The sequence below is a fragment of the Barbus barbus genome (assembly GCF_936440315.1).
Source record: "Barbus barbus genome assembly, chromosome: 1".
Classification (NCBI taxonomy): domain Eukaryota; kingdom Metazoa; phylum Chordata; class Actinopteri; order Cypriniformes; family Cyprinidae; genus Barbus; species Barbus barbus.
The window spans coordinates 8,240,358-8,256,164 of NC_136729.1; the positions used below are offsets into that span (position 1 = coordinate 8,240,358).

The 15,807-nt window shown below is 34.3% G+C and overlaps 2 protein-coding genes across 3 annotated transcripts; one reads left to right on the top strand and one right to left on the bottom strand.

The window, feature by feature from the left end:
• Nucleotides 1–4,813: 4,813 nt before the first annotated feature.
• Nucleotides 4,814–6,372, top strand: LOC306869182 (serum amyloid A-5 protein-like). Its single transcript, XM_079415825.1, has 4 exons — nucleotides 4,814–4,836; nucleotides 5,025–5,122; nucleotides 5,221–5,359; nucleotides 5,529–6,372. Exons 2-4 carry the CDS (start codon nucleotides 5,035–5,037, stop codon nucleotides 5,671–5,673), a joined length of 372 nt encoding a protein of 123 aa, XP_079271951.1. The 5' UTR covers nucleotides 4,814–4,836; nucleotides 5,025–5,034; the 3' UTR covers nucleotides 5,674–6,372.
• A 5,299-nt stretch (nucleotides 6,373–11,671) lies between these two features.
• LOC306869455 (large ribosomal subunit protein P2-like) lies at nucleotides 11,672–14,002 on the bottom strand. Of its 2 annotated transcripts, none has more exons than XM_079416234.1 (5): nucleotides 13,953–14,002; nucleotides 13,355–13,478; nucleotides 13,202–13,250; nucleotides 12,088–12,183; nucleotides 11,672–11,789 (listed from the first exon to the last, which is right to left on the bottom strand). In XM_079416234.1, exons 2-5 carry the CDS (start codon nucleotides 13,475–13,477, stop codon nucleotides 11,713–11,715), a joined length of 345 nt encoding a protein of 114 aa, XP_079272360.1. In that variant the 5' UTR covers nucleotide 13,478; nucleotides 13,953–14,002; the 3' UTR covers nucleotides 11,672–11,712. The 2 variants fall into 2 exon arrangements, with proteins under 2 accessions (XP_079272360.1, XP_079272361.1); XM_079416235.1 differs by having other exon boundaries at nucleotides 11,672–11,786; nucleotides 13,953–14,001.
• Nucleotides 14,003–15,807: the final 1,805 nt, after the last annotated feature.

Here is a 15,807-nt window from a genome sequence, read left to right on the forward strand (position 1 = left end):
AATTTATTTATCCCTCCAAAGGATAAGGGTTAGGGTTACATGATAACGTGAAATCGTGAGATCAAAGTCTACTGAATATGTTTTAATATCTGATTAAACAATTTCAACCGTTTGTATGTCTATTTTCACCGGCTGCTTTTTATGCTTTTAATGCTGTTGTGCCTGATGTACTTGGGCATTGAAACTAAAATAAAAAAACTAAAATAAACAATGATTTTACCAAAGTTTCCAAGTGAAAGTGAAAGCATGAGTGGTAACACTATACACAAGTGTTGGCTGCATGTGCAGGCATCTGGAATTTCCATCCCTTACGCAACAAAAATAGATGGGAATATGCTGCAAAATATAATGTAATATGTTACACAATACATTTGGAAAACCAGTGATTATACTTTTCAATATAATGGATAATAATTATGGATAATAATGAATATACTATGGGGATGTTCCTAGATTTAAAAAAAGCTTTTGACACTCGATTATGGATTATTAATGATGAAACTGGAGAGATATGGTATAAGAGGGAAAGCTTTTGCTCTGATAAAAAGTTACCTCGATAACAGATATCAATTTGTACAAATTAATAATGTTAAATCAGATTTAATGAAAGTTACTTGTGGTGTGCCGCAAGGTTCGGTGCTAGGCCCTAAGTTGTTTGTACTGTACATAAATATTATTTGTAAAGTGTCTAAAGTATTAAAAAAGGTTTTGTTTGCTGATGATACTAATTTATATTGTTCTGGGAAAAGTTTGGAACAGCTTCTGAGTACAGTGGAAATAGAATTGAGGGTTTTCAAAAAATGGTTTGATGATAACAGACTTTCACTGAATTTAAGTAAAACAAAGTTTATAATATTTAGTAATCGACAAAGTAACAATAAAGTGAAACTAATGATTAATAATGAGGAAATAGAAAGAGTGTACGAAATTAAATTTTTGGATGTTATAATTGATAATAAATTATGTTGGAAATCACATATTAATCATGTAAAAACAAAAATGTCTAAATCCATTGCAATATTAAATAGAATAAAACATATTTTGAATGAAAAAACTTTATTGTATTGTGCGCTCATAGTTCCATACATTACTTATTGTGTGGAGGTGTGGTGTCACGCATATAAAACCAATTTAAATTCAATATATGAGTTACAAAAGAAAGCTATTAGGATTGTTAAAAAGGTTGTTTATTACGAACCAACAAATAAATTGTTTATTCATTTACATGCATTAAAATTTCTCGATTTAGTTGATCTATATACTTTACAGTTAATGTACAAAGTTTATAATAGTTTACTTCCAAATTGTATTCAGAGGTTGTTCAAAATAAGAGAAAGACAGTATAATTTAAGAGGACTGTATATGTTCAAAAAAGTAAGGGCAAGAACTAATGCAAAAAGTAGGTCTTTATCTGTTAAAGGGGTAAATCTATGGAATAAATGTGATAAGGAACTAAAAGTATGCTATTCACTTTGCTTATTTAAGAAAATGTATAAAAACAAGGTGAAAAATAATTATATGACTCAGTATAAATAAATTGTGGTTGATTTGTTTAAAAAAGTGTTTATTTTTATGTTTGTTTTGAATTATGTTTGTACATTTTGGGAAATGTTTTTGTTATATTGTATTTTGTATGTTATATAATATTTTGTTATATTGTATATATATTTTGTGTTATTTAACTTAGTGAAAAGTGTCGCCCATTCAGTTAATTATGTATAAAGGGTAGGCATAATAAGCAAGGCTTCTGCCTACTCCTTTTTCGGTAACAAAGTATTTTATTTTGTGAAAATTTGTTTGTGAGGACCGGAATAAAATTATTATTGATTGATTGATTGAATATACACCATCTATCTATGCATTGACAATATGGCTATAAATTGATACATACAAATATATTTAGAAATGAAGACAAAAACACATCAATATTCATAAAGTTTGATCCTTTATTGAGTATATATTGCACATACAGTCATGGGCAAAAAATCGGCACCCTTGCAATTCTGTCAGAAAATGCAACACTTCTCTCAGAAAATTGTTCCAATTGCAAATGTTTTGGTATTCACGTGCTTATTGTTTTTGTTTGCACTGCAACAACACAAAAAAAAACTGAGAAGAAAAGTCAAACTTGATAAAATTTCCCACAGAACTCAAAAATTAACTGGACAAAATTATTGGCACCTTGTCAAAATTGTAAGAAATAATTGTGATACTCCTGTAATTTGTATTTAGACACACCTGTGACAAGTAACAGGTGTGGGCAACATAGTAATCACACTTACAACCAGTTAAAGTCACACTGAGCATGAAGAAAAGAAAGAAGTGTAAAGAGTTGTCTGGCTTTGAGAGAAAAAATTGTGGAAAACATGGACAATCTCAAGGCTACAAGTCCATCTCCAGAGATCTTAATGTTCCTGTGTCCACTGTGCGCAATATCATCAAGAGGTTTACAGCCCATGGGACTAGCTAACCTCCCTGAACGTGGACAGAAGCAAAATTAATGAAAAATTACAACAAAGGATTGTTTGAATGGTGGATAAAGAACCTCGATTAACTTCCAAACAAATTCAAGCTGATCTGCAGACACAGGGTACAACAGTGTCAGCTCGCACTATCCGTTGCCATCTGAATGAAAAGGGAGGAGACCCAGGACACCACTGCTGACACAAAGGCATAAAAAAGCAAGACTGGAGTTTGCCAAAACTTATGTGACAAAACCACAAACCTTCTGTGAGAGCGTACTGTGGACAGATGAGACAAAGGTAGATCTTTTTGGTAAAGGACATTGTTGGGGATTGCCCCACTGAAAACTGGTAATGATGTTATTGACAGCAACAGAACTCTGGTCAGGGAGTTGGAGTCATCAGATAGAGTTTAACCATTTATTGTGCAAGAGGCACCATTCACACATTGTAGTGTACTTGAGGTAGTTTCTGGACATTTAAAACAACAGAAATAAATACTTATTGTACAAATAACTTTACAAATATAACAATTATAGCCTTAATATTAAACAACTCGTAAAGTGCAGTAATATATGAAAGACGAAGAAGTATCAATCTCAAATAATAATAAGTTGCAAAACTGCACAGTGCAATGAATCATATGAAGAAATTAGAATGTATCAGTATCTAGCACACCTACGTCTGCAAGATGTCTGTTAAAGATCTCTTGATCTGGAAAGCATCTGCTGTCTACAAAGTTAAGTAGTAAAGCATCTGCTGTCTTAAGTCGCTGGGGTATATTTGTAGCAATAACCAAACATACATTGTATGGGTCAAAATTAACCATTTTTCTTTTAAATCATTAGGATATTAAGTAAAGATCATGTTCCATGAAAATATTTTGTACATTTCTTACTGTAAATATATCAAAACTTCCTTTTTGATTAGTAATATGCATTGCCAAGAACTTAATTTGGACAACTTTAAAAGCGATTTTCTCAATATTTAGATTTTTTGCACCCTCAGATTCCAGATTTTCAAATAGTTGTATCTCAACCAAATATTGTCTGATCCTAACAAACCACACATCAATGGAAAACTTATTTATCCAGCTTTCAGATGATGTATAAATCTCAATTTCGAAAAATTGACCCTTATGACTGGTTTTGTGGTCCTGGGTCACATATATAAAATATTATGTGTGTGTGTGTATTCTTTCATTTTTACAGGATTTTAAGGCCATCAGCAGGCAGATTAAAGTAATAAATTATAAAGTATTGAGTCCTAAAATGGGATTTATCGAATTCATAAGTACACTACCATTCATTTTTATTTAGCAAGGATGCATTATAATGATCAAAAGTGGCAGTAAAGACAAAGATGTTTATTTCAAATAAATGCTGCTCTTTTGAACTTTGTATTAAACAAAAAACTCAGTTTTGTTTTCTGTATTTTTTGGATATGATAGTTCTTGTAACTGCAAACTAAACAAGTGATTTCTTGTATGCTTGAGAGTCTGGATTTGTAGCAATTCATTGATTTATTGTCTGATAATCTTTTCAGGTCATAACCCAAAGTGATGAAACAATGCAAAAAAAAGGATAAAAAAGTGATTAATTTCTGCCGTTATGGTGCTAATTGCTGGGGATGTGACCAAAAAGTACTGAAAAAAAAGACCACCAGTGCGACAGAAAATGACTGAAATCATTTTTGCTCTAAAACAGCTTAATTAAATTTAGCATAAAACCATTTCACACTTTTTTTTTTTTTTACATTAAATCTGCATTTATGACATAAAAATGTTTTACACCACAAAACTGATTAATTTCTGCCATTCTACTTTTTAGTGTGTCTAATTATTATTGATTACAGCTTCATTTTGTTTCAATGTTAGTATCACTGATATACTATTATTGTTTATATTAATATTTTGAATTGGATTTTATTTTCTGTTTTAACTTTTATTTTTAGTTAAAGTTTTAGAAATTTAGTAGTGGTTTTGTATTTTTAGTTTCTTTAATATGTCTGCATAGTATTTATTCACTTATTTTGATTTAGTTAGTTTAGTACTTCAAGTTAAACGCAAGTTAAAGTTTTTTATATTTTATTTTAGTCATGTTTATTTTGAAGTAACAAAAAAGTTTTTGAATGGTTTTAGTTTAGTTTCACTTTGACACAATGTTAAAAAAATATAAACATTTGACAAATGATGGTTTTTCCAGAAGTGGTTATGCAACACAGGATTAGCTTTCAGGATTAAATTAGTCCCAATTTCCCAAAGCAAAGTGTGTAATCGCAGTTGGGAAAATCCATGTCCAGCCCAATCCGAGCCTTATAAAATGTCTCTAGCTGGATGAGGACCTGATGTGTCTGAACTGAGCGAACCTGAGAGGTAAGAGACTGACTGAACTATCCTCTTTCTTAATGCAAACATGTTAAGTTATAGATTTTTTTTATCTATAGCTGCACTCTTATCTCTCGCACAGAGATCATTCTTTACCTATGGAGATTTTAAACTTTTACTGTTTGTGGCATGGTTAATATTACCATTTGTTCACTGTTATATTTTCATATGTTCAGTTTTGTAATCATGAAGCTTATTCTTGCTGTGCTGGTGTTGGTTTTGGTGATCGAGACCCAGGCGCAATGGCACCAGTACCCAGGACAAGCCATTGGAGGTCACTTATTTTCCTTTTAATCTGCATTTACTCTTAAATCATGCACTCAGTTGAGTCGGTTCATAGGCAGATTTTAACCACTTCACTGTGTTTTGTAGGTGCAAAGGACATGTTGCGTGCTTACCAGGATATGAGGAAGGCCAACTGGAAAAACTCAGACAAGTATTTCCATGCACGTGGGAACTATGATGCTGCAAGAAGGGGCCCCGGAGGCAAATGGGCAGCCAAAGTAATCAGGTATGTCAGATTTGACATGATTTTATTCCTTAGAGATTCATTTGAGCATTTATACTGAGCAAGAATGATTGCTCCCTTGCACTATAATGCAACAGCAGCTCAGTGTGCTATTATAGATGTTTAAATTATTTTTGAGAATGTAATTAAATCACTGTTCTGATGTGTGCAGTAATGCAAGAGAGGCTCTGCAGGGATTGGGTAATTCGGGTCGAGGTAAAGCGGATTCTGAAGCTGACCAGAGAGCCAATCGATGGGGACGTAATGGTGGTAACCCCAACCGCTACAGACCGAATGGCCTTCCCAATAAGTACTGAAAAGAGGATCATCAGTGCAAAAGAAAATGACTGAAATCATTTTACTGTAATACTGATGATTCAATTTTGCATAAAAAAAACATTTAACTTTTTTTTTTACTACATCTTGACAATTATCTTTAGTTAAATCTGCATTTATGACATGAAAAATGCAATCTTTATGTTTTAGCATCATTTAGTCTATGTAACCCGCTATAGTGTCTGAATAAAGAAGACAACTTTATTCGTACTTTGTGTGTCTGTTTTCATTACCAGCTGGTCACTCAAGCACATTGTCTTTATCTAGCAACATCTTTGTCTTGACTGGACATTAAATCTGCATTTATTACATCAAAATGCAACCTTTAATGTTACATTTATTGGATTTACATAAATAAAAAGGCAGAGTCTCTTTTTATCAAGAATATTGATTGTTTGCACTGCCTTTCTGTTCACAAACTTTATGCTAAAGAGAGGATCTTTAACTAGGCTATGTGATCCTTTATAAACCAATGCTCACTTCATTGCAGTGACAATTTATTTATCCCTCCAAAGGATAAGGGTTAGGGTTACATGATAACGTGAAATCGTGAGATCAAAGTCTACTGAATATGTTTTAATATCTGATTAAACAATTTCAACCGTTTGTATGTCTATTTTCACCGGCTGCTTTTTATGCTTTTAATGCTGTTGTGCCTGATGTACTTGGGCATTCAAACTAAAATAAAAAAACTAAAATAAACAATGATTTTACCAAAGTTTCCAAGTGAAAGTGAAAGCATGAGTGGTAACACTATACACAAGTGTTGGCTGCATGTGCAGGCATCTGGAATTTCCATCCCTTACGCAACAAAAATAGATGGGAATATGCTCCAAAATATAATGTAATATGTTACACAATACATTTGGAAAACCAGTGCTTATACTTTTCAATATAATGGATAATAATTATGGATAATAATGAATATACTATGGGGGTGTTCCTAGATTTAAAAAAAAGCTTTTGACACTCGATTATGGATTATTAATGATGAAACTGGAGAGATATGGTATAAGAGGGAAAGCTTTTGCTCGGATAAAAAGTTACCTCGATAACAGATATCAATTTGTACAAATTAATAATGTTAAATCAGATTTAATGAAAGTTACTTGTGGTGTGCCGCAAGGTTCGGTGCTAGGCCCTAAGTTGTTTGTACTGTACATAAATATTATTTGTAAAGTGTCTAAAGTATTAAAAAAGGTTTTGTTTGCTGATGATACTAATTTATATTGTTCTGGGAAAAGTTTGGAACAGCTTCTGAGTACAGTGGAAATAGAATTGAGGGTTTTCAAAAAATGGTTTGATGATAACAGACTTTCACTGAATTTAAGTAAAACAAAGTTTATAATATTTAGTAATCGACAAAGTAACAATAAAGTGAAACTAATGATTAATAATGAGGAAATAGAAAGAGTGTACGAAATTAAATTTTTGGATGTTATAATTGATAATAAATTATGTTGGAAATCACATATTAATCATGTAAAAACAAAAATGTCTAAATCCATTGCAATATTAAATAGAATAAAACATATTTTGAATGAAAAAACTTTATTGTATTGTGCGCTCATAGTTCCATACATTACTTATTGTGTGGAGGTGTGGTGTCACGCATATAAAACCAATTCAAATTCAATATATAAGTTACAAAAGAAAGCTATTAGGATTGTTAAAAAGGTTGTTTATTACGAACCAACAAATAAATTGTTTATTCATTTACATGCATTAAAATTTCTCGATTTAGTTGATCTATATACTTTACAGTTAATGTACAAAGTTTATAATAGTTTACTTCCAAATTGTATTCAGAGGTTGTTCAAAATAAGAGAAAGACAGTATAATTTAAGAGGACTGTATATGTTCAAAAAAGTAAGGGCAAGAACTAATGCAAAAAGTAGGTCTTTATCTGTTAAAGGGGTAAATCTATGGAATAAATGTGATAAGGAACTAAAAGTATGCTATTCACTTTGCTTATTTAAGAAAATGTATAAAAACAAGGTGAAAAATAATTATATGACTCAGTATAAATAAATTGTGGTTGATTTGTTTAAAAAAGTGTTTATTTTTATGTTTGTTTTGAATTATGTTTGTACATTTTGGGAAATGTTTTTGTTATATTGTATTTTGTATGTTATATAATATTTTGTTATATTGTATATATATTTTGTGTTATTTAACTTAGTGAAAAGTGTCGCCCATTCAGTTAATTATGTATAAAGGGTAGGCATAATAAGCAAGGCTTCTGCCTACTCCTTTTTCGGTAACAAAGTATTTTATTTTGTGAAAATTTGTTTGTGAGGACCGGAATAAAATTATTATTGATTGATTGATTGAATATACACCATCTATCTATGCATTGACAATATGGCTATAAATTGATACATACAAATATATTTAGAAATGAAGACAAAAACACATCAATATTCATAAAGTTTGATCCTTTATTGAGTATATATTGCACATACAGTCATGGGCAAAAAATCGGCACCCTTGCAATTCTGTCAGAAAATGCAACACTTCTCTCAGAAAATTGTTCCAATTGCAAATGTTTTGGTATTCACGTGCTTATTGTTTTTGTTTGCACTGCAACAACACAAAAAAAAACTGAGAAGAAAAGTCAAACTTGATAAAATTTCCCACAGAACTCAAAAATGAACTGGACAAAATTATTGGCACCTTGTCAAAATTGTAAGAAATAATTGTGATACTCCTGTAATTTGTATTTAGACACACCTGTGACAAGTAACAGGTGTGGGCAACATAGTAATCACACTTACAACCAGTTAAAGTCACACTGAGCATGAAGAAAAGAAAGAAGTGTAAAGAGTTGTCTGGCTTTGAGAGAAAAAATTGTGGAAAACATGGACAATCTCAAGGCTACAAGTCCATCTCCAGAGATCTTAATGTTCCTGTGTCCACTGTGCGCAATATCATCAAGAGGTTTACAGCCCATGGGACTAGCTAACCTCCCTGAACGTGGACAGAAGCAAACTTAATGAAAAATTACAACAAAGGATTGTTTGATTGGTGGATAAAGAACCTCGATTAACTTCCAAACAAATTCAAGCTGATCTGCAGACACAGGGTACAACAGTGTCAGCTCGCACTATCCGTTGCCATCTGAATGAAAAGGGAGGAGACCCAGGACACCACTGCTGACACAAAGGCATACAAAAGCAAGACTGGAGTTTGCCAAAACTTATGTGACAAAACCACAAACCTTCTGTGAGAGCGTACTGTGGACAGATGAGACAAAGGTAGATCTTTTTGGTAAAGGACATTGTTGGGGATTGCCCCACTGAAAACTGGTAATGATGTTATTGACGGCAACAGAACTCTGGTCAGGGAGTTGGAGTCATCAGATAGAGTTTAACCATTTATTGTGCAAGAGGCACCATTCACACATTGTAGTGTACTTGAGGTAGTTTCTGGACATTTAAAACAACAGAAATAAATACTTATTGTACAAATAACTTTACAAATATAACAATTATAGCCTTAATATTAAACAACTCGTAAAGTGCAGTAATATATGAAAGACGAAGAAGTATCAATCTCAAATAATAATAAGTTGCAAAACTGCACAGTGCAATGAATCATATGAAGAAATTAGAATGTATCAGTAGTCACTAGCACACCTACGTCTGCAAGATGTCTGTTAAAGATCTCTTGATCTGGAAAGCATCTGCTGTCTACAAACGTCTGGCAGACGTCTTTCAGATGTCAGTTTTACATACATTCTAAATCATAAACATCTTAAAGACGTCTAATAGACGTCTATTTGACATCTAAAAGGAAACGTCCTATAGACGTATTGCAGATGAGCAAACACCCTAAATAATACGTCTTGCAGATGTAAATGCAGACATCAAATAGACGTCTCGGAGATGTACGTGTGCTATCAGGATAGTAGTAGGCTAGTAATAGCGATTATTAGACATCACAGAAAACCCCAACACTCCGGCGGATTAAACTTGTAAACATTTCTAGCGCTGACAGTGATGGTAGCGGGTTAACGCGGCTGTTTAACGATTGCAATCATGCTCAAAAAGATCGCTAAACATAGTCAGCATCCTACAATCAACATCAGGAAATATGTTCTAGGGTTGCTTTGCTGCTTCTGGCACTGGATGCCTCGACTGTGAGAACCGTATCATGAAACCTGATGATTACCAAAGAATTTTGGGGCGCAACGAAGTGGGTTGCATTTTCTGACAGAATTGCAAGGGTGCTGATATTTTTGGTCATGACTTTACATGTTCCAAATGTGAATGTATTAATGAGTTACAGCAGATTTCTAGTTCCCAGCATGCTTTACTTCTGACTGTTAAAGGAGAGTAACAATTTTAAAATTAAGCCTGTAATGCGACATGCCATTTCGTTTTACTTCTGTATTATTGTAAGTAAAGTATCGTATTTATACCATAATCGCTGTACTTAAGCGACTAACCCTCGCGTCAAAACTGCTCTCAAAACCACTTTTTTACTGCGGAGGAGACTGCTAGCAAGATTTCTGAGGTAAGATGTTACTTGAAATCCTATTTGCTTACATTTATTAACAAAAAACAATGTTTCCTGCTGCTTATTGTTTTAATACTGTTTTAACCGTGCGGTCACAGCGACATTTTGTGGGCAAAAACCCAATCATTGTCAATAACGTTAATTAGCTGAAGCACATATGCAACGTTGTTACTGTAATATAAAGTTACATCAAGCAGCTTGTTAGCGCGGCGAAAACACCTTGAAAACTGATCTCAGATAGACTATCTTTTCCCACTTTCACTCCAAATTCCCAGGAATAAAGACACCTTTACAAATGACTGAATTTAGCACGCAAAATTTTTCCAAGCAGTGGTAAATATGACCGCACTTTTAGACTTTTTTTTGTCAGTAAAGAAATTGTGCTGGCAATGCGCTTTATTTATTATGTCTAAAGTATTTCAAAGTTTGCTGAAGTGATTAGCAATATTAAATGCAGACCAGGTAGCTTACAATCTAAATTTACTAACATTATATCAAATATGTGATGTCTAACATGTTTATTATACAGCAAATGAACCAATCAGAAGATGGACCATTTTCTATGTTCACAATTCAGGTAAGCACTGCAGTAAAACTCACATTAAATCATTCATTCATACCAAATCAAGCATTCTTTAGTTTATATTTGAGCTTTATTTTGATCTTTCGTTAGGCAGCAGACTCTCTGCCATTGCAGTCCCACATGACCAGGAAGGAACCTAATATCAGAGCACAGGTGGGTTAACTACTCTAGGAAGGAGAAAGATCTTCACATAGTGATTGCTTGCATGTGTCTTCATATCCCAGTAAGCTTTCATAAATTCTTAAACTCATCTACATCTTGGGTGCTCATCTACTGCTCTGGGTGTGTGTGCACTTGGATGGGTTGAACGCAGAGCACAAATTCCAAGTATGGGCCATATATATATATATATATATATTATATATACATATATATATATGCCTAATTATCTGCCGCGCTGCAACTTCAGAAAACACATGCAAATAGAAAAAGCACCAGCAAATCATGAAAACATCATCAGTTTGACAGCAGGTGCTGCAAATGCTCACAACACAACCAAATACAATTCTTTATTTGGTTGTGTTGTGAGCACTCGCAGCACGTTTGACAAAGTTGTTTTCTTAATTTGCAGGTGTTTTTCTATTTGCTCTCTCGGCCACCGTAAGCATGCCTACATTTTCATTTCCCGAACAAAAGTTTGAACATGACTGACAACATTCATGAGTGTCTCCAGGTAATTCAAGTTTTGCCATTTTCAAATTACACAGAAAAGGGAGAAAGTATTAAAAAGCTCAATTTAAAGTATTCACAACTTTCAAACAAATGACCACAAGTGCAGTTATCTGTAGGCTCTTGGGTGTGTACAGATTCCCATCACTCATCCTCCACATTACAAGCATCATTTGAACATTCTGAAATGACCAAAGCAGCAGAAATCATTTTGTAATTAACTTTATTTTGGTCCCGAGGAGACAGATTAGTCAAAGAGTCCGAATCCCATGTCATCGTCGGATTCTTCAGACTCCTCTTTCTTCTCTTCTTTCTTCTCCTCTGCTGCAGGAAAAAGAAAAGGAATAGACATTAACGTTACAGGGTCTACACCAAACCAATCAACAGTTCACAATTATATGTCCATGACAAAAGCACAAGACAAATTACATGTTTCAAACAGTCACAGCATTTTACATTTACTCCCTTAAGTAGTTGATGCTAACTTCACTAAGGTTTATCTACTTGCCCATAATGGATATTTGGTTCAAATGACAGTTGACAGAAAATCAGCAAATACGCATAAGCTGAAAAGCACTGAGCTGTATCGTCCAGCTCTATTAGAGAGCCAGGCGGCACTGACCTGCAGGGGCGGCAGCAGATCCTCCAGCGGATGGGGCGGCAGCGCTGGAAGCAGCTACAGCTCCTCCGGACGGCACGCTGGCCAGCTTACTGAAACCTGTCAGACGCCACAAACACAGACTCTGAGACATGCTCACCCAAACTGACTGATTTCTTATCCATGATGCTCATATTTTGAGATACCAGAAATCATGCTTAGTTTGTCAGGCGCTTTTATCCTGAATTTTAAACTAAATGCAGAAACCGCCTGATTGGAGTAACCTGAGGTTAACGCGACTCTGTAGGGTTCCCACGCACTCTCTTTAGTGATTACCCGATAAGGCACTTTAGAAAACATTTTATAAAGATTATACTCACGAAACACAATTCCCCCATTAAACTATTTTAGAGCTGGAATTTACAAACTTTGATATCCTCAACTCAATCTTTATTTAATAAAGTACTTTCAAAGCCACCAAGGTTGTTTTTTTTTGTCATGCAATGAAAAAGGGAACAATTACATAAAACATTACATGACAATTAGCCTAAATAATCATACACTGTGAAAAATTGATTTGATAAAAATTCAAAGTTGTAAATAAAGACTATTAAAGTACATTTTAAGTATTCTATTTATTCCCTAAGTACTAGTATCCTAAGTACTCCAATGTATTCCCAAAATGATGTACCTAAAACTACAAACATATTAAAAAAAAAAAAGTCTTAAGACTGCCTTTAAAAAAAAAAAAAAAAAAAATACTTTGAAATTTATTTTTTTAAAGTTGTAAATTAAAACATTACTGCAGTAGCTTACATAAGAAAATACCATTTCAGTTTTTCAAAATTTCACATTTAAATCAAATTATTACTTCTTGTTCCTTTCTTTGTGAAGTTTATTAGCAATTTCTGGGTCAAAATAGTTTGTACACCAGTTTTTTCTTTTTTCAGTGAGGTTCATGCCATATCCGATACTTTCTCACGTTTAGAAGAAAAAGTTGAAATTCCCAGACATTTTCCAGGTTTTCCACAACTATGGGAAGCATGTCTTAAACAGTAAGAGGCCTATATCCTCAAGTCAAAGGTTTCCCTTACATTTGTAACCATTATGCTACCAGTTTAAAACAATGACAGCTTACCTTGGGCAATCACTTCCTCCAAATTTTTGCCATTGAGCTCAGACACAACCTACAAATACAAAAGTCAGTATTAAAAAGTATACAAATGACAGATAAATGGACAAAGTCTCTTACAAGCACACCATGCTCCTGGGTGCTCGTGCACAGGTTTACCTTGCTCATCCGGGTGTCATCAGCCTCAATGCCGACGCTGTCCAGGATCTTCTTGATGTCCCCTGTGCTGGGGGTCTCTTTGCCTCCGAGGGCAGCGAGCAGGTAAGCAGCTACGTAACGCATCCTATAACAAATACCAACAAATTCATGCATAGGCAAGCATTGGCAGTTTACAGAAATATTTACAGCTGAATGCCCCAGTAGCATAATAGTAGCTAACAATACTGCTCCATTTAAAAAGTAACCTTAATTTTAACAAAATATTTATTCAATTTACTAAATGGGGTATTTGAAATAAAGAAAATGCATCATAAATGTTCACACAAAAACGTCTACTTGACCACTATTTGAGTCATTAAATAATATTAAATTAAAAGCGCGCGAGAGGACTTTAGTGTAAACAATGGCTCAGCTATGGCATCTTTTACTAGTAATTCAGAGATATGCCACATGGCTGTTTCAATACATCAATCTGAGCTTCTGTACTCCATCAGCCTCGCAAATGAAGGACTGAGGGCCTTTATCGTCCAAACAGCTTCATCGTTTGCTCATTTGACGTTTATATGTGCTTGTTAAATTAGTGTTTTTATTCACTCACTTGGCGGAGAGAGGGAGTCTCGCGTGTTCACTAGCGGGCTCGTGCAGGCAGAAAGGAAGCGGAAAGGCGGCGAAAACCGGGAAAACGACACGGCCGATGACGTCACAAGCGAGGAGCGAATCGATAGGCTGAAAAGCACGTCAATCACGAGGGGGCTTCTCCCCTCCGATTTGAATGGGATATTTATTTATGAATACATTCCGCACAGTTTTATACAACATATTAAGCCGATAGTACTTAAAAAGAGAAACATTATTTATTTATTTTTTGTGCCCAGTTACAGAACAATAATATGACACAGGAATCGTAATTAGGAAAATTTGGAATATATTTAGGAAACACAAATCTTTAAAAACAAAAAATACAATTTTAGAGAAATGGCAAAAATACGGAGTTCTTGGTTCTTCTGTCATGCATGCACGTCCACATAGTGAACGAATAAATTAATCCAGTGAGAGTAAAAAGTATGTTGTTGTTGTTGTTTTTTTTTTAATAAAAATCCACAAGAACAAAATTGGCCGTTATTATGATATTTACACATTGCATTAGTTAAACCATTGAAAGCATTGAATGTGCCACTAGTTTATTATTAATAAAACATGCCAGCAGAGGTCACTGTTTATCATGAGCATATAAACCAAATATAAAGTGACTGTCTGAGATATAGCTCTCATGCACCACATCTCATCTCATCTCATCTCATCAGTGGATTTATTAGGTAAATATGTCATATTTATTTACTACAGATTTGCACTCAAACCATGCTTTTCTGAAATGCACTGTTAAGTATTTGGAGGATATTCTTGCCAAGTATCCTATACAAAATCACATCCACAGACAACACAGTCAGAAAATAACTTTTCTATTAAAATACAAAAATTGCATCCTGGAAATGAGTTTCAGGACGGTTTTACCTTTATGAGAACATATTTTCTATCTATTTGAAAATACAAATGTAGCTGTAGCCTAAATAATGCTTAAGATTGCATATCATAGCAGACAATCTAGAAGGCAAACTGTGTCTTTGCTAGAGTATACCGCTGTCTGTATTTCAATCTGTTCATCACACAAAGCTGTTTTAGAAGTTGTATGATATTATTTGACCCTTTTTGGAGTTTGACAGTATAAATTACATCCACCTTCACTGAAAAAGAGCAACATCTTTTGTTTCTCAGAATAAAGAAAGCAATTTCATTTAAAAAGACACAAGGGTGAGTAAATAATGACAGAATTGTCATTTTCTGGGTGAACTATCCGAGTGCGTCAGCGATAAAAGCTTCATGAAAAGGTCTCTGACAGACAGAAAAATTGGTGAGACTGTGTGCAATGTACAGAGCACATCAAAACTGTCTGATATTAGTAATGATGTTAGGGTGAGAGGTGGATTTGAAGACAGCAGAAAGACAAATAAGTGACTGATAAAGCAGTAAAGATAGTTCACCCAAAAATGCAAATTCAGTCATCATTTATTTGTCACGAGTCCGGGCCCTGCGCTTCTCCCTGTCGCCACCAGAGGTCACCATCTCCCTTCCACCCGGACTCACCTCACGTAATCACGTACACCTGCCACATCACGTACACCTGTCACATTACACACACCTGTCCCACTCATTACACCCACAGCTGTTCCCAATTGCCACGGACTATTTAGTCTCCCCTCTCCCACCACTCTGCGTGGTTGGGTTATTTGATAATTGTTATTTGTCATTGTAATGTTTCTAGTGTTGGCTCTGGGCTGGGATACACGCACCTCATTGCCGTTTTTGTATCCCAGTCCTTTTATGTTTTGTTTTTTGTGCCGTGTTGGCCTTTTTGTTCCTGATTAAACTTGTCACCTGCACTTGGACCCTGACCT

Bases quoted from the DNA above. Each gene is read 5' to 3' on its own strand.
- LOC306869182 (XM_079415825.1), top strand. From the start codon at position 5,035: ATGAAGCTTATTCTTGCTGTGCTGGTGTTGGTTTTGGTGATCGAGACC. The intron at 5,123-5,220 runs GTCACTTATTTT...TGTGTTTTGTAG, and splicing joins CCCAGGACAAGCCATTGGAG to GTGCAAAGGACATGTTGCGT. The intron at 5,360-5,528 runs GTATGTCAGATT...TGATGTGTGCAG, and splicing joins TGGGCAGCCAAAGTAATCAG to TAATGCAAGAGAGGCTCTGC.
- LOC306869455 (XM_079416234.1), bottom strand. From the start codon at position 13,477: ATGCGTTACGTAGCTGCTTACCTGCTCGCTGCCCTCGGAGGCAAAGAG. The intron at 13,251-13,354 runs GTAAACCTGTGC...TTGTATTTGTAG, and splicing joins ATGACACCCGGATGAGCAAG to GTTGTGTCTGAGCTCAATGG. The intron at 12,184-13,201 runs GTAAGCTGTCAT...GGCGTCTGACAG, and splicing joins GGAGGAAGTGATTGCCCAAG to GTTTCAGTAAGCTGGCCAGC.